The sequence below is a fragment of the Cynocephalus volans genome, chromosome 8 (assembly GCF_027409185.1).
Source record: "Cynocephalus volans isolate mCynVol1 chromosome 8, mCynVol1.pri, whole genome shotgun sequence".
NCBI classification, from domain to species: domain Eukaryota; kingdom Metazoa; phylum Chordata; class Mammalia; order Dermoptera; family Cynocephalidae; genus Cynocephalus; species Cynocephalus volans.
In genome coordinates, this window is record NC_084467.1 from 18,042,022 (window position 1) to 18,067,065 (window position 25,044).

Here is a 25,044-nt window from a genome sequence, read left to right on the forward strand (position 1 = left end):
ACCAGGGTAGAGGTGGCCCAACTGAAAGGGAAGAAGATATAATAGTCTCTAGAGCCCCTGTCAGTCTGTGTCATTGGGTGACACCTGGCTCACCTGCTGTGCACAGATTTTCTTTTTCAGAGATGACTTTCAGCCTCTTCTCCTGGCTCCTAGGCACCTCTCCGGTGTGATTTACTAAGAACAGTCAATAGCCTCTGTCTGGGTTTGACTGAGTCGAGGTAAAATGAGCAGAGGCCAGCCCGCCCCGATCTCATCTGGCGGGAGAACTGGAGGTACAGTCAGTGATGGAGAAAACTGACTCGCACCTTCTCTTCCTGTGTTTCCTCGTGGGAAACTTCCCATGTCCGCTTGACCGCCTGTGCTGATTCATTTTATTCCATAGGAAGAACATCTGATTTTCTAAGACCTTCACCTTCATTTCGCTGAACAAAAGCCGTTCGAGGATCTTGTCCTGGAGGGCAAAGCAGGCATGTATCCTCTGCACTTCCTTCAGGTTCATGGCCTTGCCATGGTTGGGGTGGGCTGCGGGAGTCTTTGGTTTCTCTGCCTCCTCCTAAGCTCCCCACCACCAGGAAAAAGGGAAAGTTGGTTAATAATGATAATCCCTTTCCTGTTTGAACACCTGCTCCCTGCCAGGTGGTCTATAAACATTGTCCTAATCGATTCTGGTAGCTACATCATTGCCACATTTTATGGGTCAGAGGATTGAGGCCCAGTGGGACATGGTCACTTTCTCAGCGTCATATGGCCCCCAAAGTCCCAAGACCATGGATGACTTTGGTTCATAGGAATAAATGACATGGCTTGTTAATCTGCCAGTCACAGAGGACATAAAGCCCTTATCCCAAATATATCTGTCCCCAGAGCCTGTGTTTTTCCAATGTGCCTCTCTGAGCATTTTGTCAGGCCTAGTAGAATCTCAGACTGTGAAGTCTCAGTGGTCTCATGATATGCTCTTATCTCTATAATTCTCATCCGTCCCTGCCCCAGTTAATAACACTCCACTATTTTTTTTCTTTTTTGGATTCAGCTACAAACTACTGGTCTTTAAAAACATTTAAAATTTACATAGTTCACACATGCAAAAACAAAGCAAACATTACAACAAATACCCATGTTCGCACACCAATTTAAGAAATGAAACATCACAAATATAACTGAAGTCCCTCCCATAGTGACCCCCTCCCTGAATATCATCTCCTCAACTGTAATCCTGAATTTGGTATTTATTTTTTCCATGCATTTCTTTATACCAGTAGTTCTTGATGGAAGCCTACTTTGTCCTCCCCAGGAGACATCTGGCAACCTCTGGAGACATTCTCGTTGTCACAAATGGGGTGGGGGGGGTGCTACTGGCATCTCATGGGTAGAGGCCAGGGATGCTGTTAAACTTCCAACAGTGCATAGGACAGTGCCCACAACAAAAAAATGTCTGGCCCAAAATGTCAATAGTGCCAAGGTTGAGACATCCTTCCGTAAAATACAGGATAGGGCAATTTTGCATTTTTTAAACTTTATATAAAAGATGTCATAATCTATGTGCATTTCTGCTGTCTTTATTATTATATCTTAGAGATGTATCTATGTTGATAATATGTATCTCTACTTATCCATTCTAATTTTTTCCATATTAAAGTAGTTGTTACTGTTGCCAAAGCATGTTGACATCAAACATGAAGTGGGAGAATCTGGGATGGTTCCTATTTTAACAATGAGGCAACTGAGACCTTGTGGAGGGAAGGGATCTGTCCACCATCACCCAAAAGGAAGTGGCAGAGCAGGGACTGAGACCAGAGTCTTGGATTCGTTAGTCTTGCCTCATTATCCTGACACTTTTCCCTGTCCCTCAACCCCCAATCTAGTTGTAAATATCCCATATCCCTCAGCTGAAGCTAAGCCCCTTCTTGCTCACCTTCTGGGGTTCTGGGGAGGTGGGCTTGTGTTCATACTTCACCAGCCAGTTGCTAAGCAACAGCAGAAGGAATAGAAACCCAAACAAGGCTGGCTTATAGCGGATCAGCCAAACCACCACTGCTCCTGCAGTGCCGGAGGAAGTGAGTATCCCATGGAGACTCCGAAAAAGAAATAATAGTTCCCCCACCATTATGGTGTGGAGGCACACAGGCCCCAGAACCCTGCCTCAGTCCCCTCCATGACAGGAGTCACAGCCACCCACTCCTCCCTCCCCCCACCCAGCTGCCGCATAACAATAATACTAACCACTCTTATGTCTTAAGCACCTACTATGTGCCAGACTCTGACAGACAGCTTGCAAGCATCATCTCATGGTGTCCTCACAATAGCCGGGTGACATAGGCCTTGGCAACACCTCATTCATTCAATACTTCTGGGCCCAGCCACTGGGAATAAAATGGCCAATAATACAGAGCCCCTACCTTCCTCGGGGAGGAGGCTTCAAAGAAAAACTATACAAAACTCAGAAATAAGGCAAAAAGATTGTCACCGTCAACAGGCTCGACTGTCTTCTTGCACTAAACAGATGACCTGAAAGTTCAAAAGCTGGTGCAAAGATTGGAAGCTTTATTTTGATAACCAGCATCAGGAATCACCAGGCTAAAAGCATCCCACCTTCTGGTTCCTGTCCTAGGGTTTATAAAGGGGAAGATGTGGGAAGGGGAGGTAAGAGTTTTGTCCTGTGGGCAAAGGGGAAGGCTGGTCATGGGATCAGCAGAGGGTCTGAGTCACGTGTAGGGCCCCATGAAGGACTGGGTGCTTTGGCGTCACAGAGTCTGCAGTTGGCGGATTGGTCAGTTTCAAACCCTTGATGTTAACCCAGGGTCGGAGTCCTTATCTCCTAGGGAGAACCCAAAGACAATAACCTCAGTCAAGCATCACTGGAACATAAAAACACCTGACTCGTACCTCTAACTAACGTGGATGCAATTTTCCTTTAAGCAAGAAGATAAGTTAATAATCAGCTAGGGTGCTTTGCCTTTCTCTTGGAATTCCTTTGTTCGCAATTGATTAGGAAAGGTAAGAAAAACAAGAAAACTTAGTTTCAATTCTTAATTTTAGGTGTGCAACATCTAAAGTAAATCGACATAAGAGGGTGTAATGGCAGATACACAGAAATAAACTTTTGGGAAGGATCCTTTTAGGGCCTGATTTCATCTGTGGGCAGTTCAGCCATACTGGTGAGTTTCTCAGTTCCTGTGCTAACCTCAAGGAATTGAAGATTATCAGTTCCTAAGTTAATGGCTAACTGAAATTTTCTACTAGGTCTTAGTTACCCCAAAGATAGCTGTTCTCTGGCTAAGGTCCTTTTGAAGAGTACTATGTTTGCTTTTGCAATCAAACTAAAATATTGTCTAAAAGGCCCACCTGTTGGTCACCTGCTGCTTTAGGGGAAGGTAATTTTGTTTGACTTACTACTTAATATTGACTAGGGTCCAGATCTCTAAAGTTCGATGTTAGTTTTTAAAAAATGAATAGTGCTATGGTTTGAATATCCCCTCCAGATCATGTTGGAGTTTAATCCCCAATATGGTATTTGAAAGGTGGGGTGATCACTGACTGGATTCTATCATTAGTCATTAGTTTTACCACTTTTTGAAGTTCATGTAAATGAAATTTTTTTTAAAAACTATACTTTGAAGACACAGGCAATTAAAAAGGCAATTATAGATCTGTGTGATACATGAAAATAAACTCAAAGAACACAGGACCCGTTCCAGTGTTGGGTTAGTGAGGGATTCCTGGAAGAACTAATAGAATAAACCACCATCACCATCATTATCATTAGAAAGAATTAACCTGGAGGAGAAAGAGATGTTATGTGTGTGGGGATGGGAGACGTGGGGTGGGGGTGTAGAGGCCAAGGGAAAACTCCCTCTTCACCCCTGAAGTTTCATTAATAAGAATTACTGATGAATTTAGATTAGTATGAAGAGAAGGCATAACAAATTTTATTATTCAATGTGTTGGGAGGGGGCAAAACATGGGGGAATCACAGGAGAGTCATGTTTCAATTCCCCAGTGAGGCACAAAGCTTATATATCAGTGTTCGTGAGAGAGAGAAAACGGGGGTGGGGGACTCTACTCAAAGTAGAGACATCTTGTATACAGGTGAAAATACTTCAGGTAATCTCACTGCTGTTCTCAGAAAGAATAGATAGAAGACAAAGGAGGGGCACCCCAGAGGAATTGTAAGATCCGTGCACCATGCACAAATCCCACAGACTGGGACGGCTCACTTCAGAAAGACCATGAGACTGAGACCGATGCAATCAAGCAAGAGGGACTTTATTCCAGCATGCTGGGGTCACTTAGTCTCCTGGACAGAAGGGACCCCGAGTTTACAGTACAAGCACCTTTTATACAGTTTTTCTGAACAGATCTTTGTGACAGGATGAGTTGTTGGTTATCTGTGGTGCCTTTAGATTTATGGGTAGACTTTAGCAGGCTGGTACCCTGATAGAGTTGTGGTGCCTTTAGATTTACAGGTAGGCTTTAGCAGGCTGGCTGGCACCCCGATAAGGAACAGCACATTTCTCAATCATTTATCTTCCCCGGGGTCTGGCCAGGTGGTCTTTAGATAAGGAACTAGTCAGTTCCTGGAACCGGGTGGGGGTCATTCCCTTCCTGGAATGTTTAGTGTGCTCGGGCCCGCCTGACCTCTATACAGCCTCTCAGAAGCTGCTTTACTTAAAATGTTTTTAGCAAGCATTTGTTACAAAACTACGTATATTAAAGTTATATTTTTCTTTACAGAATTTACAGATGTAAATTCCTTTCCTGTTTGCATTTACAGATGTAAATTTCTTCAGATGAAAAACAGCCTTCTAGTTATTCTTGGTTTTCCAGGCTCTCTGAATTAACCATCTCGAAATATGTCAAAGAAATACATTTTGGTACCAATACATTTTGCTTTCCTACAGTCTCCCCTTTGAAACTTTAATTTTTAGAAAGTTTCACATATTAAAGTAGGATTGGTAGCTATGGAGAGATTTGGGTTAAAAGTTTGGAGATAAGAGATAGGCAAAAGAAAAAGCATAAATTGGAACAAGTAGAAAAAAACAAATTTGAGTATGCTGCTTCATATTTTTTTGAGTCCATCTCTTAGTCCTGAGAATAGGTCAGTTTGGTTAAACAGTTTTCTCCCACTCCAAGAAGTGGCACTGCAGATGGGCTACCATCAAGGCTAGATCTCTGTATGGTGTAAGAATACAGGTATTTAATAAGATATTTTTCTATGAAAACAAAAACAATGGTTAATGTCAGGAGTTGTTTATAAGCTAGTTTTTCTACAGTCTTTGAAGCATCTTCATTTGGAGTAGCTGGCAGTGGCAATCTGACAGGTTTTTCTGGACTGCAGTTGCCATGTACAAAGTTTGTCCAAGTATTAAGTGGGTTAAGGATGATTTTTCTTCAAAGCCAAAATCACTTAAACTTGCAGGGCCTTGGGACAAAGGCAGCTTTAATTTCTAGTTATTCCAAATCAGAAGTGTGGAAGAAAAAGTGAAACATTAATCTGGAGAGTCACTGTGGATACTGGAAGAAATTAAAAATTCAGGATTCAGTCTAGATAATAAAAACTAAAAATAATAATAATAATGGTCAGGGCTAGAATCTAATAATAGGTGTACTATAGTTTTCTTCTTTTTTTTTTTTTTTGTCGTTTCTTTGTGACTGGCACTCAGCCAGTGAGTGCACCGGTCATTCCTATATAGGATCCGAACCAGCGGCGGGAGCGTCGCCGCGCTCCCAGCGCAGCACTCTACCGAGTGCGCCACGGGCTCGGCCCGTTTTCTTCTTCTGAAACATAATTTTCCTCTCTTCATGTCCCTCCTTTCTACCAAAGATATTTACAACAAGACAAATTTATTTGCAAAATAAGTTTAGTCTCTGGCCTGATTATTTGCATAAAGTGCAACGAGAATAGTGATTTATTATGTAGGCTCCTTTTAGGTTGGCTTTGCAGGGACTTTTATAAGGAATCTCAGATTACATTTTTAAAAGCCTCTGGGGGCTTAGAAAGCCAAGCTGAGGATTTGATTCACTCTCAGAACATTTGTCCGAGGTGAATGAATTCCTCTTTTCCAGAGATTCTCAAAATATCAAGTCTCTTGGGCCTGTCGGAAAATGACATTCTTGTACTGGACAGATCATCTATGCAACAAACCAACAGAGGAACAGTTAATCTATCAGATGAAGAGAACAAATCTGTGGTTATTGGGGGGGAGGGGGAGGGAAAAAGGGAGAGATTGGATAGGGTTATAAAGAATAAGTATGATTTGTAACAATGAATATGCTAATCAAAAAAAAAGAAAGAAAGAAAATGACATTCTTTACTTACAGCAAGGCTGGGAACCAAGAACCTTGTAAAGGAATGTGTAAACAAGGTACCAGACGAGTCTTTCTCCAAGTCTATTGGCTTTATAAAGTCAATCTCAATCCCTCAAAGCTGCCTGGACATATCTGAAAATATGACATTCCCATCAAACCCTTGGTGAAATAACCAGTGTCTCCAATTTTGTCCTGTTACAAAAGAAAACAGATTCTATTGAAGTTATGCAAATAACTATACTGCCATAAAATAAGCATACTCATGAATAGTTTCAAAATCCTGGAGGAATCAAGTAGAGAAAAATAAATGTTTCAGTTTGGCTCACAAAAGTATACTTTACAAAATAGCCCAAAAGAGAAAAAAAAAAAAATCCTTAAGATCTAGAAAACAAAACATAAAAAGAATTACCAATGTTTCAAACAAAAAAGTAAAAAAAAAAACAAACCACCACACATTTTAGTTCTTTATCGGCTCAGTCCCATGTAATTAATTCTTGTTCTGTTTGATGTTAGGTTAGCAATTTTACAGGTCCAGTTTTTCCAGTGGCATTCTGGAGTTTTTACCCAATCCAACTGAATAATCTCAATGTCATCAGCAAAGGTCTGTATTTCAGAGTACCCATCAGAGTCTTTTTATCCTTTCCATGATTTTCTTTGAAAAAATAACATTCTAGGATTTGTAATGACCTTTTAAAAACAATATCAAAATAAAGCAATTTACTGTGGCATGACTAAAGACACAATTGACAAAAAATTTGGTTATTTCCATGGCCTACAATAATTTTTCATGATAGCCATAACTATGATGATGTGGACCTGAACCCCTTCCCCCACCCCTGAATATTAACTGACTAGCTTTTCTGCTTCTGTAATTAGCTTGCGCAAGGTTTTACAAGCCCCTGCGGGTGGGACTTTCCCAAACCGCCCAAAGTTCACCCAGTTCCGGGAAGGGCCTAACCACACAAGGGGTGGGCTGTTGGGCAATTCCCCAGTTCCTTGTCTGTGTACCACCCCACTGAAAGCTACCAATGAATTTAAAAGTCACCTCAGGTGACCAATAAGCTGTATACAACTCATCCTGTTGCCAAAGTCTGCCTACCAAACTGTATAAAAAGTGCTCTTATTAAGAGCTCGGGGCCATTTCTGTCCTGAAGACAGAGCAACCCCAGCATGCTGGAAATAAAAAACCTCTTGCTAGATTGCAGCGATCTCTGTCTCCTGGTCTTTGCGAGATGAGCCTTCCCAACAAGTAAGATTCACGCTTTCAGGCCAGTCTTACATTGATAACATATACTGAGACATATCAGATTAGGAATTTTGTACAATTTTTGTAATATATATTAATGACATTTGTACAAATGTAAAGCTACATATTTTGAGAGAAGAAAAACTTAAATCTTTCACTCCATTTTCCAAAGTAACTGAATAATGACACAGAATCCATTTTTCATTCTCTCTCCTGTCTTTTTGCAGTTTACTCAAAAAGTAAACAAAAATCTTTTACTATCCCTTATCAATATTATGCAAAAATTTTGTTTAAAAAGAGAAAACCAAATTTTACTTATGTACCAGTGTACTATCAGTGCTAAAGCCAATTTTAATAAAATCTTATAAACAAATCTATCAAGTTTCAGTCAGTGTCGACCACATAAGACAAGATTTTTACAAACCTTTTATAACCTCTTACAAAATTTTCTCAACTATATCCACTTAGTTTTATCTGTATTTCTTTTCATTTCTTAAACTGAAGCAACCTTTAAATACTGTCTAAAATAGATGAATTTCCTTTCCTTTAACAAAAACCACATCCTCACGTCCTTTTTATAACCTTTACCAGTAATATGTTTTACTTTCCTCACGTCTTACTTTTCTTATACACTATACTCTGTACACAGAATTGTTTCTCTCATACCTAATAGTTTTAATTACATATATTGACTACAATTTTAATTTTTAGTGAAAAACCTAGAAGCAAGCAATTTTGCACCATTTCATGTCAACATTTGGAGATGGAAAACATTTCCTGATTTTTGAAAAGACACATTTCTTCTTAATTTTTTGACAGATCTAAATATAGTTAGCTTTTTATATACCATGTAAAAACAAGATGTCAAAGTATGTAAACTTAAACCATTTTTAATAGTAATGTTTCAGTATTTTAACTTATTTTGAAAGAGCTCAGACATCTTATGATTACCTATTAATCTAATATAACACAATTTTAAGATTTCAAACTACTGAAAAGAATTTTTTAAACGATGATAAGTTGGGCCGGCCCTGTGGCGCACTCGGGAGAGTGCAGCACTTGGGAGCGCAGCGGCACTCCCGCTGCAGGTTCGGATCCTATATTGGAATGGCCGGTGCACTCACTGGCTGAGCACGGTGCGGGCGACACCACGCCATGGGTTGCGATCCCTTACTGGTCACAAAAAGACAAAAAAAAAAAAAAAAAGATGATAAGTTCATTTATAAATGTTTAACCCATTCACATTGCCCTAATTTAATCATTCTTAACAATTATATTTGAATTGTTCATGGAAAACAGAGCTAGCCATTTATTTATTTTTTCTTTGGAAAGGGCAAAACCAAGCTAAACCTGTATCAACCAGTCTGAACTAAGGTCTTTGAAATGTTGGACATAGACACCATTTTTATTTATTTGTTTGTTTGTTTGTTTATTTATTTTTATTGAATCATAATTGATTATACATGTTTTTGGGATTCAGTGTTGACATACATTGATCAAATCAATATTATTAGTATGTATATTGTTACAAATTGTACTTGTTCTTGGGCTGAGCCCGTGGCGCACTTGGGAGAGTGCAGCGCTGGGAGCGCGGCGATGCTCCCACCACGGGTTCGGATCCTATATAGGAATGGCGGGTGCACTCACTGGCTGAGTGCTGGTCACGAAAAAGACAAAAAAAAAAAAAAAACAAATTGTACTTGTTCTTTATGCGCCTTGTCCAATCTCTACCTATCCCCCTCTCCCTCTTCCCTCCCACCACTGATAACCCAAGATTTCTTCTCTCCGTCTGAAAGACTAATGGTTACTTTGTTGATTTGTTGCCTAGATGGTCTGTCCAATGCTGAAAGGTGTGTTCAGGTCTCCCAATACTATCATAGAGCAGGTGCTTCTTCTGTCACTCTGGAATGGGCTTTGTGGAGAGAGATATCCTATTCTTTTCTTTGGTCTCTACTGGTGACTCCTTGTGTCAATGCACTCCAGTGGCTGGCAGACCATCTGCATGGTGGTTGTGATGTCTAGCCACTTTTGCAGCAGCCGTGGTTACTGTGGTGTCTGTGGTGGCCACCCACCTGGAGGTGATGTTTTTGGCATGCTCCTTGGTGCTGGTGGTGTGCCTGGTTGGGGGGTTCCAGTCCCTGGCTCCATACCCCAGGCCCCCAGGCAGGCCCCAAGGCACTGGAGGTGTGCCTAGATGTAGAAGTGGGGTCCAGTCCCTGGCTCCATTCCTCAGGTCCCCTGGCAGGCCCCTAGGCACTGGTTGTGTGCCTGTGCCAGAACTAATCTTTTGTCCTTTGCTTGCTTCTAAAACAGGGGAGCTTCCTGTGGGAAACAGTACTTGAGCTGTGTTGTCAAGCCAAATTGCTGCTTTGTTGCTGTTTCCTATGGAAGACTTTTTGTGCAGCTCAGGGTTTAATGGTTGACCTTATAGGTACTTCTGGCTCTCCAGAAACTGGGTGCTCCTGGGTAGTGTAGAAATTCTGATCTGGGCCTGAATCTTTTTATCAAACTGCACCCCATGCAATTCTGCCTTCTTGACCAGTCTCTTCTGAGTGGTCCTGCGCTGATTGGGGGCAGATCGGCTGTCCTTGCTGTGTCCCAGTGTTCTCCTGGTGGGCCTGTCTCCCCCACTGCCCATGCTCCAAACACTTCCCATGGGAAGTGGTCCCTTGGAAGGGACCCTGAACTGGTCCCTTGCAATGGACCTTGAGCTGGTCCCTTGCAATGACTCACCAGCCTCTGAGTGGTTCCCCTTTTTCAGCTGTTCTGGCTCCTCACTCCTGCATGGGTCCACAGGAACCCTATTAGTGATCTTGCTGTCCTGGGGGCCACCAAGGCCCTCTTCTACCCTGCCACCTCCAAGCAACTCCATCCAAAGGGCACAGCTGCAGCTTCTGCTGGCTCCTGCTCCATGTGCTCAGCAGCTCCAGCCTTAAAGCAGCCACAGCCCAAAACACTCCAAGCAGTTTTTTCTTTCTCTCATCGTGGCTTCTCCCCCTTCACAAACTCTGTAGGTCTCTCCTCCTCTTCCCCTGAGCTCCAGCAGCCCCAGCTTGGCTGTTGCTACATTTTTATAGTTGCAAATTGGTTGATTTGTGGGAGAGAGTGATGCTGGTGACTGTCTATTCTGCCATCTTGACTGGAACCTCTAGACACCATTTTTAAAGTCCCTTCCTGGGTTCACATGGCACCCTGGACATCCATGAAGGGCAGAGCCCATCTGGGTTAATGCTTCTTAGGGTAATGGGTGCAGTGGCGCAAACACCATCAACACCCTCACCATCATGGGGGGCACCACCTCTAAACCCACCACCCTAGCGTGTATGCTCAAAAACTTCAAGAAAGGGTACTCAGAGGACTGTGGGGTCAAGATAACTCCCAGGATGCTCCAAACCCTTTGCAAACTTGAGTGGCCCACCTTCCAGGGGACCTCAGCCACCCAGATTAATTCCGATTCTCCATACACAAAGGATGGTGCAGAGTCTTAGCAGTGCACTCGCTCCAAGATTGACGGACCATGAGAGACCCAAAGCCTATCTTCCAAGGGGCCACAGATGATGAGCAACTGCCCTCTACTGCACCACCTGGCCCCACCACTCCCTCACACTCACACACCAGCCCACCTGGGAGGACTGTCACAATCCTAGGGAAGCCCAATTGGGAATCCAAGAACACATCCACTGGTTGCAAGAGGCAGGAATCCTGGTAGCACCCGGGAACATGCCACTTCTGCCAGTCAAGAAGCCCAATGGAAAGGGGTACCATCTGGTCCAGGACCTGCACACAGTTAATGAGGCTGCTGTTACCCTCCACAAAAGAAAACACACAAAAGCCTACCAGAGCTCTTGGAGGAATTCCCATCCATATGGGCTGAAAAGCTCCCCCACACACATGGCAAAGAACCATGCCCCACATACTTATTGCCCAGGGCCACTCTAGTCAGGCTATAGCAGCACTGAGGAGCAATGATGCATCCTGATGGGGGCACGACAATGGCGCCAGGAACAAGCACCTGCCAGCACCTTAGACCCTGAAATACGGGCCAGAAATGCAGCCCCTGACACCCCGCTGGCCTGGGACTTCAGTGATGAAGAGGGGAGAAACAGCCTCCTATGGTATCGGGAAGCTCTCCTCTGTGGACTAAGGGCTGGAGCAAAGAGGCCGACCAACATGTCCAAGACCACACTGGTGACTCAGAAGTCTGACCAGCCACCCACAGAGTTCTATGAAAGGCTGTGTGAAGCCTTCTGGGTCTACACACCATTTGGTCCTGAGGAAACAGAGAACCAACAAATGGTCAATGCAGCCTTTGTATCCCAGTCTTTGCTGACATCCAACAAAAACTCCAGAAATTAGAGGGCTTCACTGGAATGAATGTGATGCAACTGATGGAGGTGGCCAATGAGGTCTTCATCAACTGGATCGAGAGGCTCAAAAGGAGGCCAACAGCTGTATGAAACATAAGGTGTCTGTGCTGGCAGCAGTGCTCAGAAACCCGGATCCAGTCCAGAAACCTGGCCCCACCCATACAAAAGAGGGGTTAAATCATCCAGCCCTCCACAAACTTATCAGCCTCGCCAGAGCAGATTCAGACTAGGGAAGACTGGGCCCCCTGCTCCTTGGCCCCTGGGAGCCCACAGTCCAGGTGATGTTGGGTGGCTAACTGATGAATTCCTGTACTAAGAACTAATATATGAGATATACTCCAGCAGGCCTTATCTGACAGACCTGTCCTTGACTGACCCAGACATAGAACTGTTCACAGATGGGAGCAGCTATGTCCAGGAAGGAAAATGAAGAGCTGGATATGTGGTAACTACTCAAAAAGAGTTATAGAGGCAAAGCCCCTGCCTCAAGGTTGGTCAGCACAGTGAGCAGAACTATGGGCACTAATCCAAACACTCAGATACTCAAAGGGGTAATGGGTCGATATCTACACCGATTCTAAGTATGCCTTCACCTGTGGAATATGCTATAAAGCATAAGTACTTCACAGGGCCTGGTTTTCCAAAGCCTTGCAGTTTCAAATATAGACCTTGCAAGGACAGGAAATTTTCCTCTGGCTATAAGTCTCTGGTGTGAGGTAAAGAATTGTGGCACAGCAGGTTGCTGGCTCAAAGACAGACTAGTTACCAATTGTTATGTAAAGATACTGAGAAATTGCTGTTAAGAAGGAATGTTTGCTAAGATCAAGCTTGTGTTGATAGCCTTACTGGAATGTCATCTGGCTTGTTTCACTGAAAGTTACCAGCCTGTATTGTTAAACTATAGCCCCACCTTTGTTCTCTTCCTTTAACTTCCTGGTCTGGAAAATAAATGCAGGAAGAGAACCCCAATTCGGCATTAATTTTCCCAAGGAAGGGATGCCTCTTGCTGGAGGGTCCCAGGAAAGTTAACCACTTCGGGGCTTCTCGCTGCTCAGTAGAGATGGACTTTGAGTAATCCTTTGCATCTCGGTCACCCAGGGGAAGTGTGGTAACAAATCTGTCGGGGGGCAGAGCAACACAAAGCAACATTCACCACCTTACACATCCATGGGACCATATACAAGGAAAGGGGGCTGTTGTCAGCAGAGGGAAAGATGATTAAAGACAAAGAAGAGATCCTCCAACTCCTTGAAGGAGTGTGGGAGACAACTCAAGTGGCCGTCATTCACTGCAAAGGACATCAGGAAGGGACTGACAAAATCAGTAAAGGAAACTGGCTGGCAGACCAAATGGCCAAGAGAGCAGCCACCCAAACAGAGCCTGCTGTGGACTTGGGCAATGTTGCCAAAATCATGTTGGTACCAGAAACAACAAAACACCCAAGGTACACAAAGGAAGAAGCTCGATGAGCAGCTAGCGAAGTGGGGAGAAAGACTGAGGATGGATGGTGGAAGCTCCCAGATCAGAGACTTCTGGTTCCCCAGCAGTTGGCCTACCAGATGGTGTCACAATATCCCATTGGTGTCACAATGACCCATTGGTGAAAAACAACTCTTGAAGCCACACTGAGCAGATACTACTTTATAACCAGACTCCCTTTGCTGTGTGCCCAGATCAGTTACTGATGTCCATCATGAGCCCAGAGCATTGCCAGACAAAAACCCAAGCCACCTCCAGGCATACAAACAACTGGGACTGCACCGTTCAAAGACTTAGTGTACCTTCTAGTTTTAATCTGCTCCTTCACTGGATGGGTTAAGGCTCTGCCAGCCTGTACTGAGCAAGCATGGGAAATAGCCAGGGCCTTCCTAAAGGAAGTCATACCAAGGCATGGGCTGCCACTAACTATAGGATCTGACAACAGGCCAGCTTTTGTGTCAGAAATTGTTCAGACTTTGGCCAAGATGCTAGGAATCAGGTGGAAACTCCATGGAGCATATAGGTCACAAAGCTCAGGGAAAGTTGAGCACATGAATCAGACCCTCAAGACCACTCTAGCTAAGCTATGCCAGGTTGCCTTAGGTAGATATGCTACCCTTAACCTTACTCCAGGTCCGATGCATGCCAGGGCCTTTGGGGTATTCCCCTTATGAAATCATGGGTGGGAGGCCACCCCCAATTACAGCCAAACTAAAGGGAAACCCCCAACATCTAGGAAACTAGGGTTATCCCAACAATTGCAAGCTCTAGGAAAAACTTTCCATCAGATCACAAGGGAAGTACTAGAGTGGGCCCCTATCCCTTTAGGAAACTGGACACACCCCCATCAACCTGGGGATATGGTCTGGGTCAAAGATTGGAAAAAGAGGCCTCTCCAGCCTGTCTGGACGATCCCCCCCACAGAGTTATTCTAACTACCACCACAGCTATTAAAGTTGCAGGTCTCATGCCCTGAATCCACTACACGCAGGTCAAAAATGCAGCCACACCGGATGACACAATGCCCTGGACCATAAAGACTGACCCCATGAACCCACTCAAGGTCCTACTCCGGAGGCGACCAAACAACAGCCCTGCCCTTGTCAGTCTGGGAGCTGACCAGTCAATGCACAGCTGAAGCTTGAGGATCTCCGATGAGGGGCTGTGCCCCTGCCGAATTTGTTGGACTGTGTTTTGGAGGATTGGTGATCCTTGCCTTTGTTTTAATTCTCTGCTGTGTGTACCATACTATTTCTTTCCCTTGCGGGTCTTAGCTAGAAAGTCCCCAGATAGGCTTCATTTGGGACAACTCAGTGATGGGCCCCATTATGACTCCTGACCCATGCCCTGACCTCCCCAGTAAGAAGAATGTAACCTATACAACTCTTTGCAAGCCTGAAGTCGGGGCTCAGACTTCGGAGTGTGAAATCCTCTGGGCCCACCGGCATAATAAAACTTTGATTTCTCCAACCTTCTGAGTAACACTTGGTTTCTCGGCACCCTGTCTGCCTCTGTTCCCATAACAGTTAAACCTTATTTGCCCCATGTGGAAGAAACCCTCACTGAGTTTTTGAGGAGCAATTTTATATCTCAAAGCAGAGAAAGAATGCAAATTTTTCCAAGAAGGAGTTTGGGTGTGTCAGAGAAGACACAGAGAAAGATTGAAAAATGAATGGCAAGACAAAATAAAATCAGAAATTCACCATAGGGTTTTACAAGAAGACACACAGATGAGCTTAGAAGAAAATTCAGAAGACTGTTCAAAATAACCAGGCCCGAGTCTTTGACAAAAATGCCAGTAAGAGAAGTGTATAGAAGGAGCACTTAGTTAATAGAGTTTCAAGAAAATTCAGTGTAGTGGATTGAATTACATTCCCCCAAAATTCACTGATGGAGTTTGGATGTGCTGTCCCCTCCAAAAGTCATGTGGAAATTTGATCAGTGTGGCAGTGTTGGAAACTGATTGAGTCATGGGGGCGGATCCCTCATGAATGGATTAATGCTCTCCCTGGGGGAGGAGGGGTAGTGAGTGAGTTCTCGCTCTATTAGTTCCCACGAGAGCTGGTTGTTTAAAGGACCCTGGCACCTCCTCTCTCTCTCTCTCTTGCTTCCTCTCGCCATCTGATCTGCTTGTACCCGCCAGCTGCCTGCCACTTTCTGCCATGAGTAGAAGCAGCCTGAGGCCCATGCCAGATGCAGCTGTTCCAGAATCAAAAGCCACATAAACCTCTGTTCTTTATAAATTCCCAGTCTCAGGTATTTCTGTTATAGCCATACAAAATGGACTAAAACACTGACTGAAGCTTGAATTGTGTCCCCCAAGTTTTATGTATCAGAAACTCGGCCCCCACTGTGACTGTTAAGGGGGTGGGAAATCCTATTATGATAATGGAAAGGTCGAGCCTTGAAGAGGTGATTGGATTGTAGGACCATGTAGTAGTGAATGGGTTAATAATGGTGGCCAGGGGTGTGGCTCTGAGGGCTTTAAAAAGAGAGTGAATGAGGAGGTTACCCTCTCTCTGCTCTCTCCGCTCCCTCTGCTCCACCATTTTCACAATGTGATACCTGCTGTGACAGAAGCCACCTCCAAAGAAAACCTTCACCAAATGTGTTCCCTGGACTTTGGGCGTATGAGCCTCTGAAATTGTAAGCGATAAGATTCATTTTCTTTATAAATACCCAGTTGCATGTATTTTGTTGTAAGAAACAGAAATGACTAATACAGAAAATTGGTACCAGAGAGTTGGGATGTTGCTTATAACAAATATTTGAAAATGTGGAAATGGCTTTGTAACTGGGTGTTGAGGAAAGGTTGGAGGAGTTTGGAGGACTCAGAAGAAGACAAAAAGACAAGGGAAAGTTTGGAATGTCTTAGAGACTGGTTACATGGTGGCGAGCAGAATGCTGATAGAAATATGGACAGTAAAGGCCATTCTGAGAAAGTCTCTGATAGAAATAAGAAGGAATTTATTGGAAACTGGGGCAAAAATCAACCTTGCTATGAACTGGCAAGGGCCTTGGCTGCATTGTGTCCATGCCCTAGGACTTTGCGGAAGTTGGAACTTAAGAGTTGTGAACCAGAATATTTGGCAGAAGAAATTTCTAAGCAGCAAAGCATAAGGAAGCTGCATGTCTACTTGTAATAGCCTATGCTGAGTTACTGTGGCAAAGGCATGACATAAAGCCAGAATTTAAAAGGGAAGCAGAGTGTAAAGATTTGGAAAATGTACAGCACGGCCTGGCTATGTGGTAGAGAAGCAGAGAGCATTTTCAGAATAAAAATGCACTAGTGCTAAGAAGACTAGCAAAAAAGAAAGAGATTATCGAGAGAAGGGGGAAAGGGCCCTGAAGGCGTTACAGAAGCCTCTGGGGCCAACTCTTCCATTACAGGCCCAAAGGCCCAGGGAGACAGAATGGTCTCGGGGAACAGGCCTGAGGCACCCTCCACAGGATCACTGCCCAGGGCCACCTCGGAAGCTCCTTCTAGCACCAGCACCCCAGCTGCTTTGGATGCTCCAGCTGTGGCTAAATTGGCCCCAGGTGTGGTTGGACCTGCAGCTTTGGAAAATAGAAGCGAGAAATCTTGGAAGCATCCATGTGATGTTACGTCTGCAGACTTGCAGAATGCCAGAGCTGTGGAGGCTTGGGAGCCTTCACCCTGATTTCAAAGGATGTATGGAAAAGCCTAAGGGCCCAGGAAGAGATCTGTGGCAGGGGTGGAGTCACTGCAGACAGCCTTGGCTAGAGCAATGCCGAGCAGAAATGTGCGGTCAGAGAAACCTCCTCAGCATCATGCCTAGTGGAGCTGTAAGAGCAGGACTGCCATAGAGACCCCAGACCTGTGGAACTACCAGAGTGGAACACCAGCCTGGGAGAGCTGAAGTGTGGCCTGACACCAAGGAAGCCATAGGAGCAGAGCTGCCCAAGGACTTGGCGACCCAATTCCTGCACCAGCGTGCAGAGGATGTAGAACGTGGAGTCAAGGTACATGATTCACCAGCTGTAAGATTTGATCCCTGCCCTGCTGGGTTTCAGACCTGTTTAGGACCTGTTACCTCTTTTATTGGCCTATTTCTCCCTTTTTGAATGGGAATACGTACCCTATGTTTGTCCCACCATTGTATCTTGGAAGTAGATAACTTGTTTTGATTTCACAGATGGGACTTGGAACTTCAGAATTTTGAGTTGAAAAAAATTAAGACTTTGGGGATGTAATGAATGTATTTATCTGTAAGAAGGACATGAATTTTGGGGGCCAGGGGTGGAATGCTGTAGATTGATAGAATTGTGTCCCCCAAATTTCATATATTGGAAACTTAATCCCTATTGTAACTGCTGAGGGTGGGAAACCCTGTTATGATAATTGAAAGGTGGGGCCTTGAGAGGTGATTAGATTACAGGAACATGCTGTAGTGAATGGATTAAAAATGGTGGTCATGGGCATGGTTTGGAGGGCTTTAAAAGGAGAGCATGAAGAGTCTATCGCTGTGAAACCCTGGGTTACTGACACCACCAGATGGACTTTCAACTTCTCAGCCTCAGAAACCGTAAGCAATAAATTTTGTTTTCTTATAAATCACCCAGTTCAGGTACTTTTGTTATAAGCAACAGAAACAGACTAATACAGTCAACTAAATAGTTCCTATGCAGAGAAGCAAAATCCAACAGAGAGAAATAGAGGCCTAAAAGAAAACATACTCAAATAAAACCAAAAAGGTGCAAAGAAGTCCTCTCAGGATCCAGAACCAGTCGGTTCACTAACTGAAAATGGGTCTATTCATTTAGTTCAGGACAGAAGTTAAACAACAAAAGTTAGCAAATGACTCAAAATCTGAACAAATAAGCACATGAGAACTAAAATCTCCAAAGAGCAAGCAAAAATGAATCCCCCCCACCCCAAGATCCAGACCATTCCCAAAGACATCTCAAAGACAGAAAACAAAGGGTCTCTATAAGGCTAGAAGGATCACAAATGTGTACCCCAAAAGTCATACAAACACTTTAAAACAAACAATTTAAACAATTTTTATAAACACTTTTCTCCTGAGTGAAAGGAATTTTGTGATGGGTCTAAACTCTGTTTTAAATCCAATTTTGGTTCAAATGTTGTTAGGTAGTTTCTCGGATGTTAACATTTTAAAGGAATTTACATCTCTAAGAGACTGATTCCCTGATTAGGAATAGAGCCTGGGTTACAAGGATGAAACTGCCAAATCCTAGACTACAGTGAGAAGTGATTTTTTTTTTCTTTTTCCTGCAGCTCATGCAGGCAACTTGAGCATATTAAGGATTTTTAACTTTGTTTTAAATCTAATTTTGGCTCTTTAATCTTGACAAGAAAGTTTTTAAGGCTTGTTATTCTATTAATCTTTTCATAGGTACCTATAAGATTGGTGTTTAAGACAGGCACTTCCTAAAAAGGTTTTCTTTTGAGCATAGCAAATCCAAAGGATCCATCGCCTGGCCAGGGACAATTCAGGTGGTGAGGAATAGTCCTTACTTTCCCATGAAATGTGAGGTGCCTCCATTCACGGACCCGCTAATCTGTGATCCCAGACAGGTGAGACTGGGAAGAGAGTTACCCAGCACAAACAAGGTAAAAAGGTTGAGACAACAAAAGCCCTTATGTACTGGGCCTCTTATTACAAACTCTCCTGAGAGCTTGACATGTTCAGAACAACTGGTGGCAACCAAAAGAGAAAGAGCTCTCAGCTGGTCATAAGTCAAGCTTCAGGACCTAAATAAGATGAGAAGGCAACTGTATAGTTCTCCTCCTTAAGACAAATGACACAGAAAGGCAGAGACAAAGGAAAAACAGACTATATACCAGAGTTGTGACACCTAAGACTAGTCAGGCAAATCCTTTTTCCCCTCAATCAAAAAGAGACAGTGATCTTTACCATCCACTTGACTGGATTACAGAGAGAGAGAGAGAGAGCAGAGCTGATCAGTAAAAGTATTACCAAGTGAGGACTTGTGCCATATGCACAGAACCCAATACCATGGTTGGTTTTTGAGAAAAGAAGGAAGCTTTATTTCACCAGGTCAATCATTGTGGAGACAAGAGGCAAGGCACCTCAAATCTGTCTCCCTGACCCAGGGGCCATACAGGTTTTAAGGGGTTTTTGGTATCTGTGACTGATTAAGTTCCAAGTCAGGCCACATATGTTAATAAGGCAAGGCTGATTGGCTGGCTCCAAATCACACCTTATGACTAGGCAAAGGATGATTGGCTGGTCAGTTAAGAGCTGTGACTGGTTGAGTCTCAGTCCGTTTCCTTGGTGGAGGATTTTCAGGTTCCTGGGCTGGCTAAGGTCATTTGGATGGCAAGGTCCTTTCTCTGTGCATGCTCAGTTTACACCCTGCAAGAAAACTTTGAAATAACTTGAGATAGGGAAATAAAACCAGTTACAGCTCATTTTAGATGGTTTCAAACATCTTACCTTTTTCTGCCAGCTTGCCAGGCTCTAGCCTCCTCCAGCTGTGACTTCTAGAAGAGCAGAGGGGCCTTGATATCTTGCTCTCAGTGCCATAACCTCAGAGGCCAAGGGAAATTTTGCTCTTCACCCCTGAAGTTTTATTAATAAAAATCACTGACAGATGCCGAGGGTCATAGGCAGAAGCTGAGGGTAGCCCTCTCTGCCCAGAAGCAGGCAAGAGAGCATGATGAAAACACCACTTCTGTGCAGGTGGCCCACCACAGCCACCACCACAGCCATGGCTGCTGCTAAGATAACTCGACACCACAGCAGTAGCCACAGCAACTGATAGCTTAAGCAGCAGGCTAGAACAAGAAGAAGAAAGAATTTCTAATCTTGAAGATAGTCTTTTTGAAATAATGCAGGCAGACAAAAAAAAAAGGAAAAAATAATTTTAAAAAATGAAGAAAATCTAAGAGAGCTAGCAGACAACCTTAAGTGCTCAAACATTCAAATCATGGGTGTTCCAGAAGGGGAGGAGAAAGAAAAAGGCATGGAAAACCTATTCAATGAAATAATAAGGGAAAATTCCCAAATATAGGGAGAGACGTGGGCCTTCAGATCCAGGAGGCTCAAAGATCCCCAAGCAGATTCACCCCAAAAATATCCTCCCCAAGACACATTATAGTCAAACTGGCAAAGCTCAAAGACAAAGAGAGAATCATAAAAGAAGCAAGAGAAAAGTGTCAAGTCATCTATAAGGAGCCCCTATCAGACTAACAGCAAACTTCTCAACTGAAACTTTATAGGCCAGAAGAAAATGGGGTAATATATTCAAAATACTAAAACAAAAAACCTGTCAGCTAAGAATACTATACCCAGCAAGTCTATCCTTCAGAAATGAGGGGAAAATAGTGTATTTTCCAGACAAACAAAAACTGTGGAAGTTCACCACCACATGACCAGCCCTACAAGAAATCCTCAAGGGAGTCCTGCATCTGGAATCCAAAAAATGATAATCACTACCACGAATACACAAGAAAGAATAAAACTGGTAGAACAAAAATTCAAATGAGAAAGAGAGAAACTAAATCTTACCACCACAAAAAACCATAATGACAATGTAATAACATCCCTGCTTTACTTTTGATTTTAGTAATTTTGGTCTTCTCTCTTTTATCTTGGTCAGTCTAGATAAAGTTTTGCAAATTTGTTGATCTTTTTAAAGAATCAGCTCTTGGTTTTGTTGATTTTCTCTATTGTTGTTTAATTCCCTATTTCATATTTTCATGTTGTAATCTTTGTTATTTGTTACTTATATTTGCTTTTGGTTTAGTTTGCTCTTCCTTTTCTATTCTTAGTGTAGAAGTTTACATTACTGATTTGAGATTTTTCTTATTTTTAGTACAGGTGTTTACAAGTATAATGTTTCCTCTAAGCACTGCATGAGCCCTGCTACTCAAAGAATTAAAAAATCATTGACAAATTCACATTAATATAAAGAAAAAGCATAACAAATTTTATTATTTAATACGTTGGAAGAGGGGCAAAGCATGGGAGAATCAAAAGAGAGCAATATCCCAATTTCCCAGGGGGGTATAAAGCTTATATACCAGTGTTCATAAGAGAGAGAGAGAGAGAGAGAAGATGGGGGCTAAGTATGAGCCCCAGAACAATGGCCTGAGACCAAGTTACTCTAAAGCTCTGGAGGAGGTGAAAGCAGAAAGTCAGAAGTTAAAAGTTAATTAGAGACATCTTGTGTGCAGATGAAAATACTTCAGGTTATTTCATAGCTATCCTCAGAAAGAATAGATAGTAGCCAAAGGAGAGATACCCCAGAAGAAGCAAGGCTGTCTGCATTTACAGATGTAAATTTCTTTACACACACACACACACACACACACACACACACACACACACACACAGCTGCCTTCTAGCTAATCTTGTTTTTCCACTCTCTCTGAATTAGCCATCTCGAAATATGTCAAAGAAATATATTTTGAGGCCAAAATATTTTGCTTTCCCCTAGGGGGCTGTGCTAGCATGGGGGTGTGGATGGGGAGGAGGTCCTGAAGAAGGAAGAGCATGAACAAAGGCTTGGAGGCAAGAGCAATTTCATTTGGATTCAAACCTGAATCTTCTAACTTCTCTCCATTTTATTACCATCAAAACGCATGTGCTCTTCAAGTTTTCCTCAGTCCAAGCAGGACAATTACAAATAAATAAGATGATTTACTGTTTTCAGTTTCCTAAGCAGGATCTCCCTTCTCAGTGTCAGTCAAGCCAATGGAATGAAACTGAGTTTGGGTTCAGCAAAACAAACGCTTTATTCCATGATCAGGGAATGGAGAGCTTCCCATGCTCTGGCAAGCCACATGCTCCCCAAAGTGTGGTTATGAAAGCGACCTTAGCCAGAAAATGGCCAACTTTGGTGTAACTAAGACCGAGCAGAAAGTTTGAAATAGCCATTAATTTAGGAACTGTTAATCATCAATTCCTTGAGGTAGGCACAGGAACTGAGAAACCGACAGTATGGCTGGAACTGCCCAGAGATGAAATCATGCCCCAAAAGGATCCTTCTCAAAAGTTTATTTCTGTGTATCTCCCATTACACCCTCTTATGTTGATTTACTCTAGGTGTTGCACACCTAAAATGAAGAATTGAAACTAAGTTTTCTTTTTATTTTCTTACCTTTCCTAAGCAACTGCAAGCAAAGGAATTCATAGAGAAAGGCAAAGCACCCTAGCTGATTATAAGGAAAATTGCATCCACATTAGTTAGAGGTATGAGTCAGGTATTTTAATGTTCCAGTGATGCTTGACTGAAGTTATTGTCTTTGAGCTCTCCCTAGGAGATAAGGATTCCCACCCTGGGTTAACATCAAAGATTTGAAGCTAGTCCACCAACTGCAGACTCCACAACGCCAAAGCACCCAATTCATCATGGGACCCTACATGTGATTCAGCCCCTCTGCTGATCCCATGACCAGCCTCCCCCTTTGCTGGCAGGACAAAACCCTCACCTCACCTTCCCACTTCTTCCCCTTTATAAATCCCAGGACAGGAATCAGAAGATGGGATGATTTTAGCCTGGTTATCCCCCAGTTGTTGGTTATCAGAATAAAGCTTCCAATCCTTGCACCAGCTTTTGGACTTCTGGGTCATTGGTTTAGTGTGAGTGAGCAAGCCAGCTTGTTGCCAGTAACAGTTAGGTTTGGGTTTGTAAAGCTAAGTTGGGGACGTATCTCTGGTACAGGTGTGATTACTTGGGACAAGCGCTGTCCATCTCTCCTTGCACTAGCGCCACCAGTTGCCTTGATGACAAGTGACCCTCACATACCAATCTTTGCTTCCTATAGGTGTTTACAGCTGCCCTGACTAATGGTTGCTTTGGTGACTGTGTTTGCTTTGTCTTTATAACGGTGGTGGGCAATGGCCTTCATTTCCTATAAGCAGACACTGAATTTGTCCTTTTTTTTTTTTTGTCCTTTTTCGTGACCGGCACTCAGCCAGTGAGTGCACCGGCCAGTTCTATATAGGATCCGAACCCGCGGCGGGAGTGTCGCAGCGCTCCCAGCGCCGCACTCTACCAAGTGCGCCACGGGCTCGGCCCTGAATTTGTCCTTTTTACAGCAGTTTTAGAGTTGGTTATTGGCATCCTTGACCTTCATTTCCTGTAAGCACACACAGCTTAAAGGAAAAAGAATTAACACCTTCACATTTCTTTATAGTTTTACCATGGTGTGTCCTGGTGACACTACCAGTTACATTTCAGCGTATTTCCCCCACCTCCCCATTAGACTATAAACTCTCTGAAAGCGAGAACTTCATAATTCAAGTCTTGTCACATAGCAAGAATTAACAAATATCGGTTGAACCGACGGATGAGTAGCTGAACGAATGAATGAATGCATGCATGCCTGCTAGTCTCTGGAGGAAATGGTCGGCCTTAGATGTGCAGTCCACCTCGGAAGCCCTAAGACCATGGACCGTGTTGGTGCCGACTCCAGAGTCCCAGGAGGCGCTCTAGGCAAACATCGCGCTCCTTGCCACGGCGCCGCTCTAGCCCCGCGGTCGCCCTTCTATGGCGGCGAGAGAGGGGCGGGGCCCGTGGGCATCTCGGGGCCTTTTTGTCCCGCCGCGGCGGGAGCGCGCCCTGCGCGTGCTTACACGGCGGCGGTTGGCGGCGCGCGGACGGCGTGAAGCGAGGCGAGGCGAGGCGAGGGGGCTCCAGACTCACGGAGCGACAGACCGAGCGGCCCTTAAGGCCGTCGGCGGCCAGGAGGCCCGAGATGTTGTCCGGGAAGAAGGCGGCAGCCGCGGCGGCGGCGGCGGCAGCGGCGGCCGGGACGGAGGCTGGACCCGGGGCACCGGGCGGCGCGGAGAACGGCTCTGAGGTGGCTGCGCCGCCCGCGGGCTTGTCGGGCCCTGCAGAAGTCGGGCCGGGGGCGGCTGGGGAGCGCACTCCCCGCAAGAAGGAGCCTCCGCGGGCCTCGCCCCCCGGGGGCCTGGCCGAGCCGCCGGGGTCCGCCGGGCCTCAGACTGGGCCTACCGTGGTGCCTGGGTCTGCGACCCCCATGGAAACGGGAATAGCAGAGACTCCGGAGGGGCGACGGACCAGCCGGCGCAAGCGGGCCAAGGTGAGGCCCGACCACTCTCTCACACGACACGGCGCAGGGCCTAGCTTCCCCGAGGCTGTCCAGCCCCGCGTATCCTCGCCCTCCACGGCCTAGTGCCTCGAGCCCCACGACCACCCAGACCTCCCACTCAATCGGATGGATGTCCACGCCACCTCCCCGCTAGCTGGACGGGTGGGGTGAGAGAAGGGATGGTCTTTGCCGGTGTTCAGTACGCTCTTTGTGCCAGGACCCGGCCGACGTGGAGAAGGGGGAATTGGTGGTTGATGGGAGGGGTATATGTTACTCATCACATCTGGCGCACCTTTTCATTTCCTTGACTGGAAAAAATGGCTCCCTGACGTGGAGGCGTTGTTCACAGGTGTGTCTGGAAGCTGGTCAACGATATTGATGGGTTTCAGCTGGGTGCACAAGGGACTGTAGAGTGATGCTAGAGAAATCGCCTTATCCGTGGAGACGGAAAAGAAAGGAATTTTGGGTTTGTTTATTGGGTTTTTTTTTTTGAGCCCTCGTGATCTAGAAGTTTTCGTCTTTTTCCTTTTATCCTCTCGACTCTTACAGACGAGGAAGCTGATTAAGAGGGTTAGTAT

General features: G+C 44.5%; 2 protein-coding genes across 4 annotated transcripts in view; one reads left to right on the forward strand and one right to left on the reverse strand.

Annotated features, from left to right (window-relative positions):
- Positions 1 to 250: 250 nt before the first annotated feature.
- On the reverse strand, positions 251 to 2,104 carry TEX46 (testis expressed 46). The gene is made up of 2 exons (XM_063105719.1): positions 1,913 to 2,104; positions 251 to 553 (listed from the first exon to the last, which is right to left on the reverse strand). The coding sequence occupies exons 1-2, from the start codon at positions 2,102 to 2,104 to the stop codon at positions 251 to 253; spliced, it is 495 nt and encodes a 164-aa protein (XP_062961789.1).
- A 21,840-nt stretch (positions 2,105 to 23,944) lies between these two features.
- The window catches only part of KDM1A (lysine demethylase 1A), a 64,567-nt gene continuing 63,467 nt past the window's right edge, over positions 23,945 to 25,044 (forward strand). For all 3 annotated transcript variants that reach the window (XM_063104098.1, XM_063104100.1, XM_063104099.1), the window contains exon 1: positions 23,945 to 24,457. In XM_063104098.1, the coding sequence (XP_062960168.1) occupies positions 24,110 to 24,457 (348 nt within the window). In that variant the 5' untranslated portion in view covers positions 23,945 to 24,109. The remainder of the gene's footprint in view (positions 24,458 to 25,044) is intronic.

Coding starts and splice junctions, on each gene's coding strand:
- TEX46 (XM_063105719.1), bottom strand. CDS start 2,104: ATGGTGGGGGAACTATTATTTCTTTTTCGGAGTCTCCATGGGATACTC. Junction 554..1,912: donor CCTCCCCAGAACCCCAGAAG/GTGAGCAAGAAG, acceptor TGGGGAGCTTAG/GAGGAGGCAGAGAAACCAAA.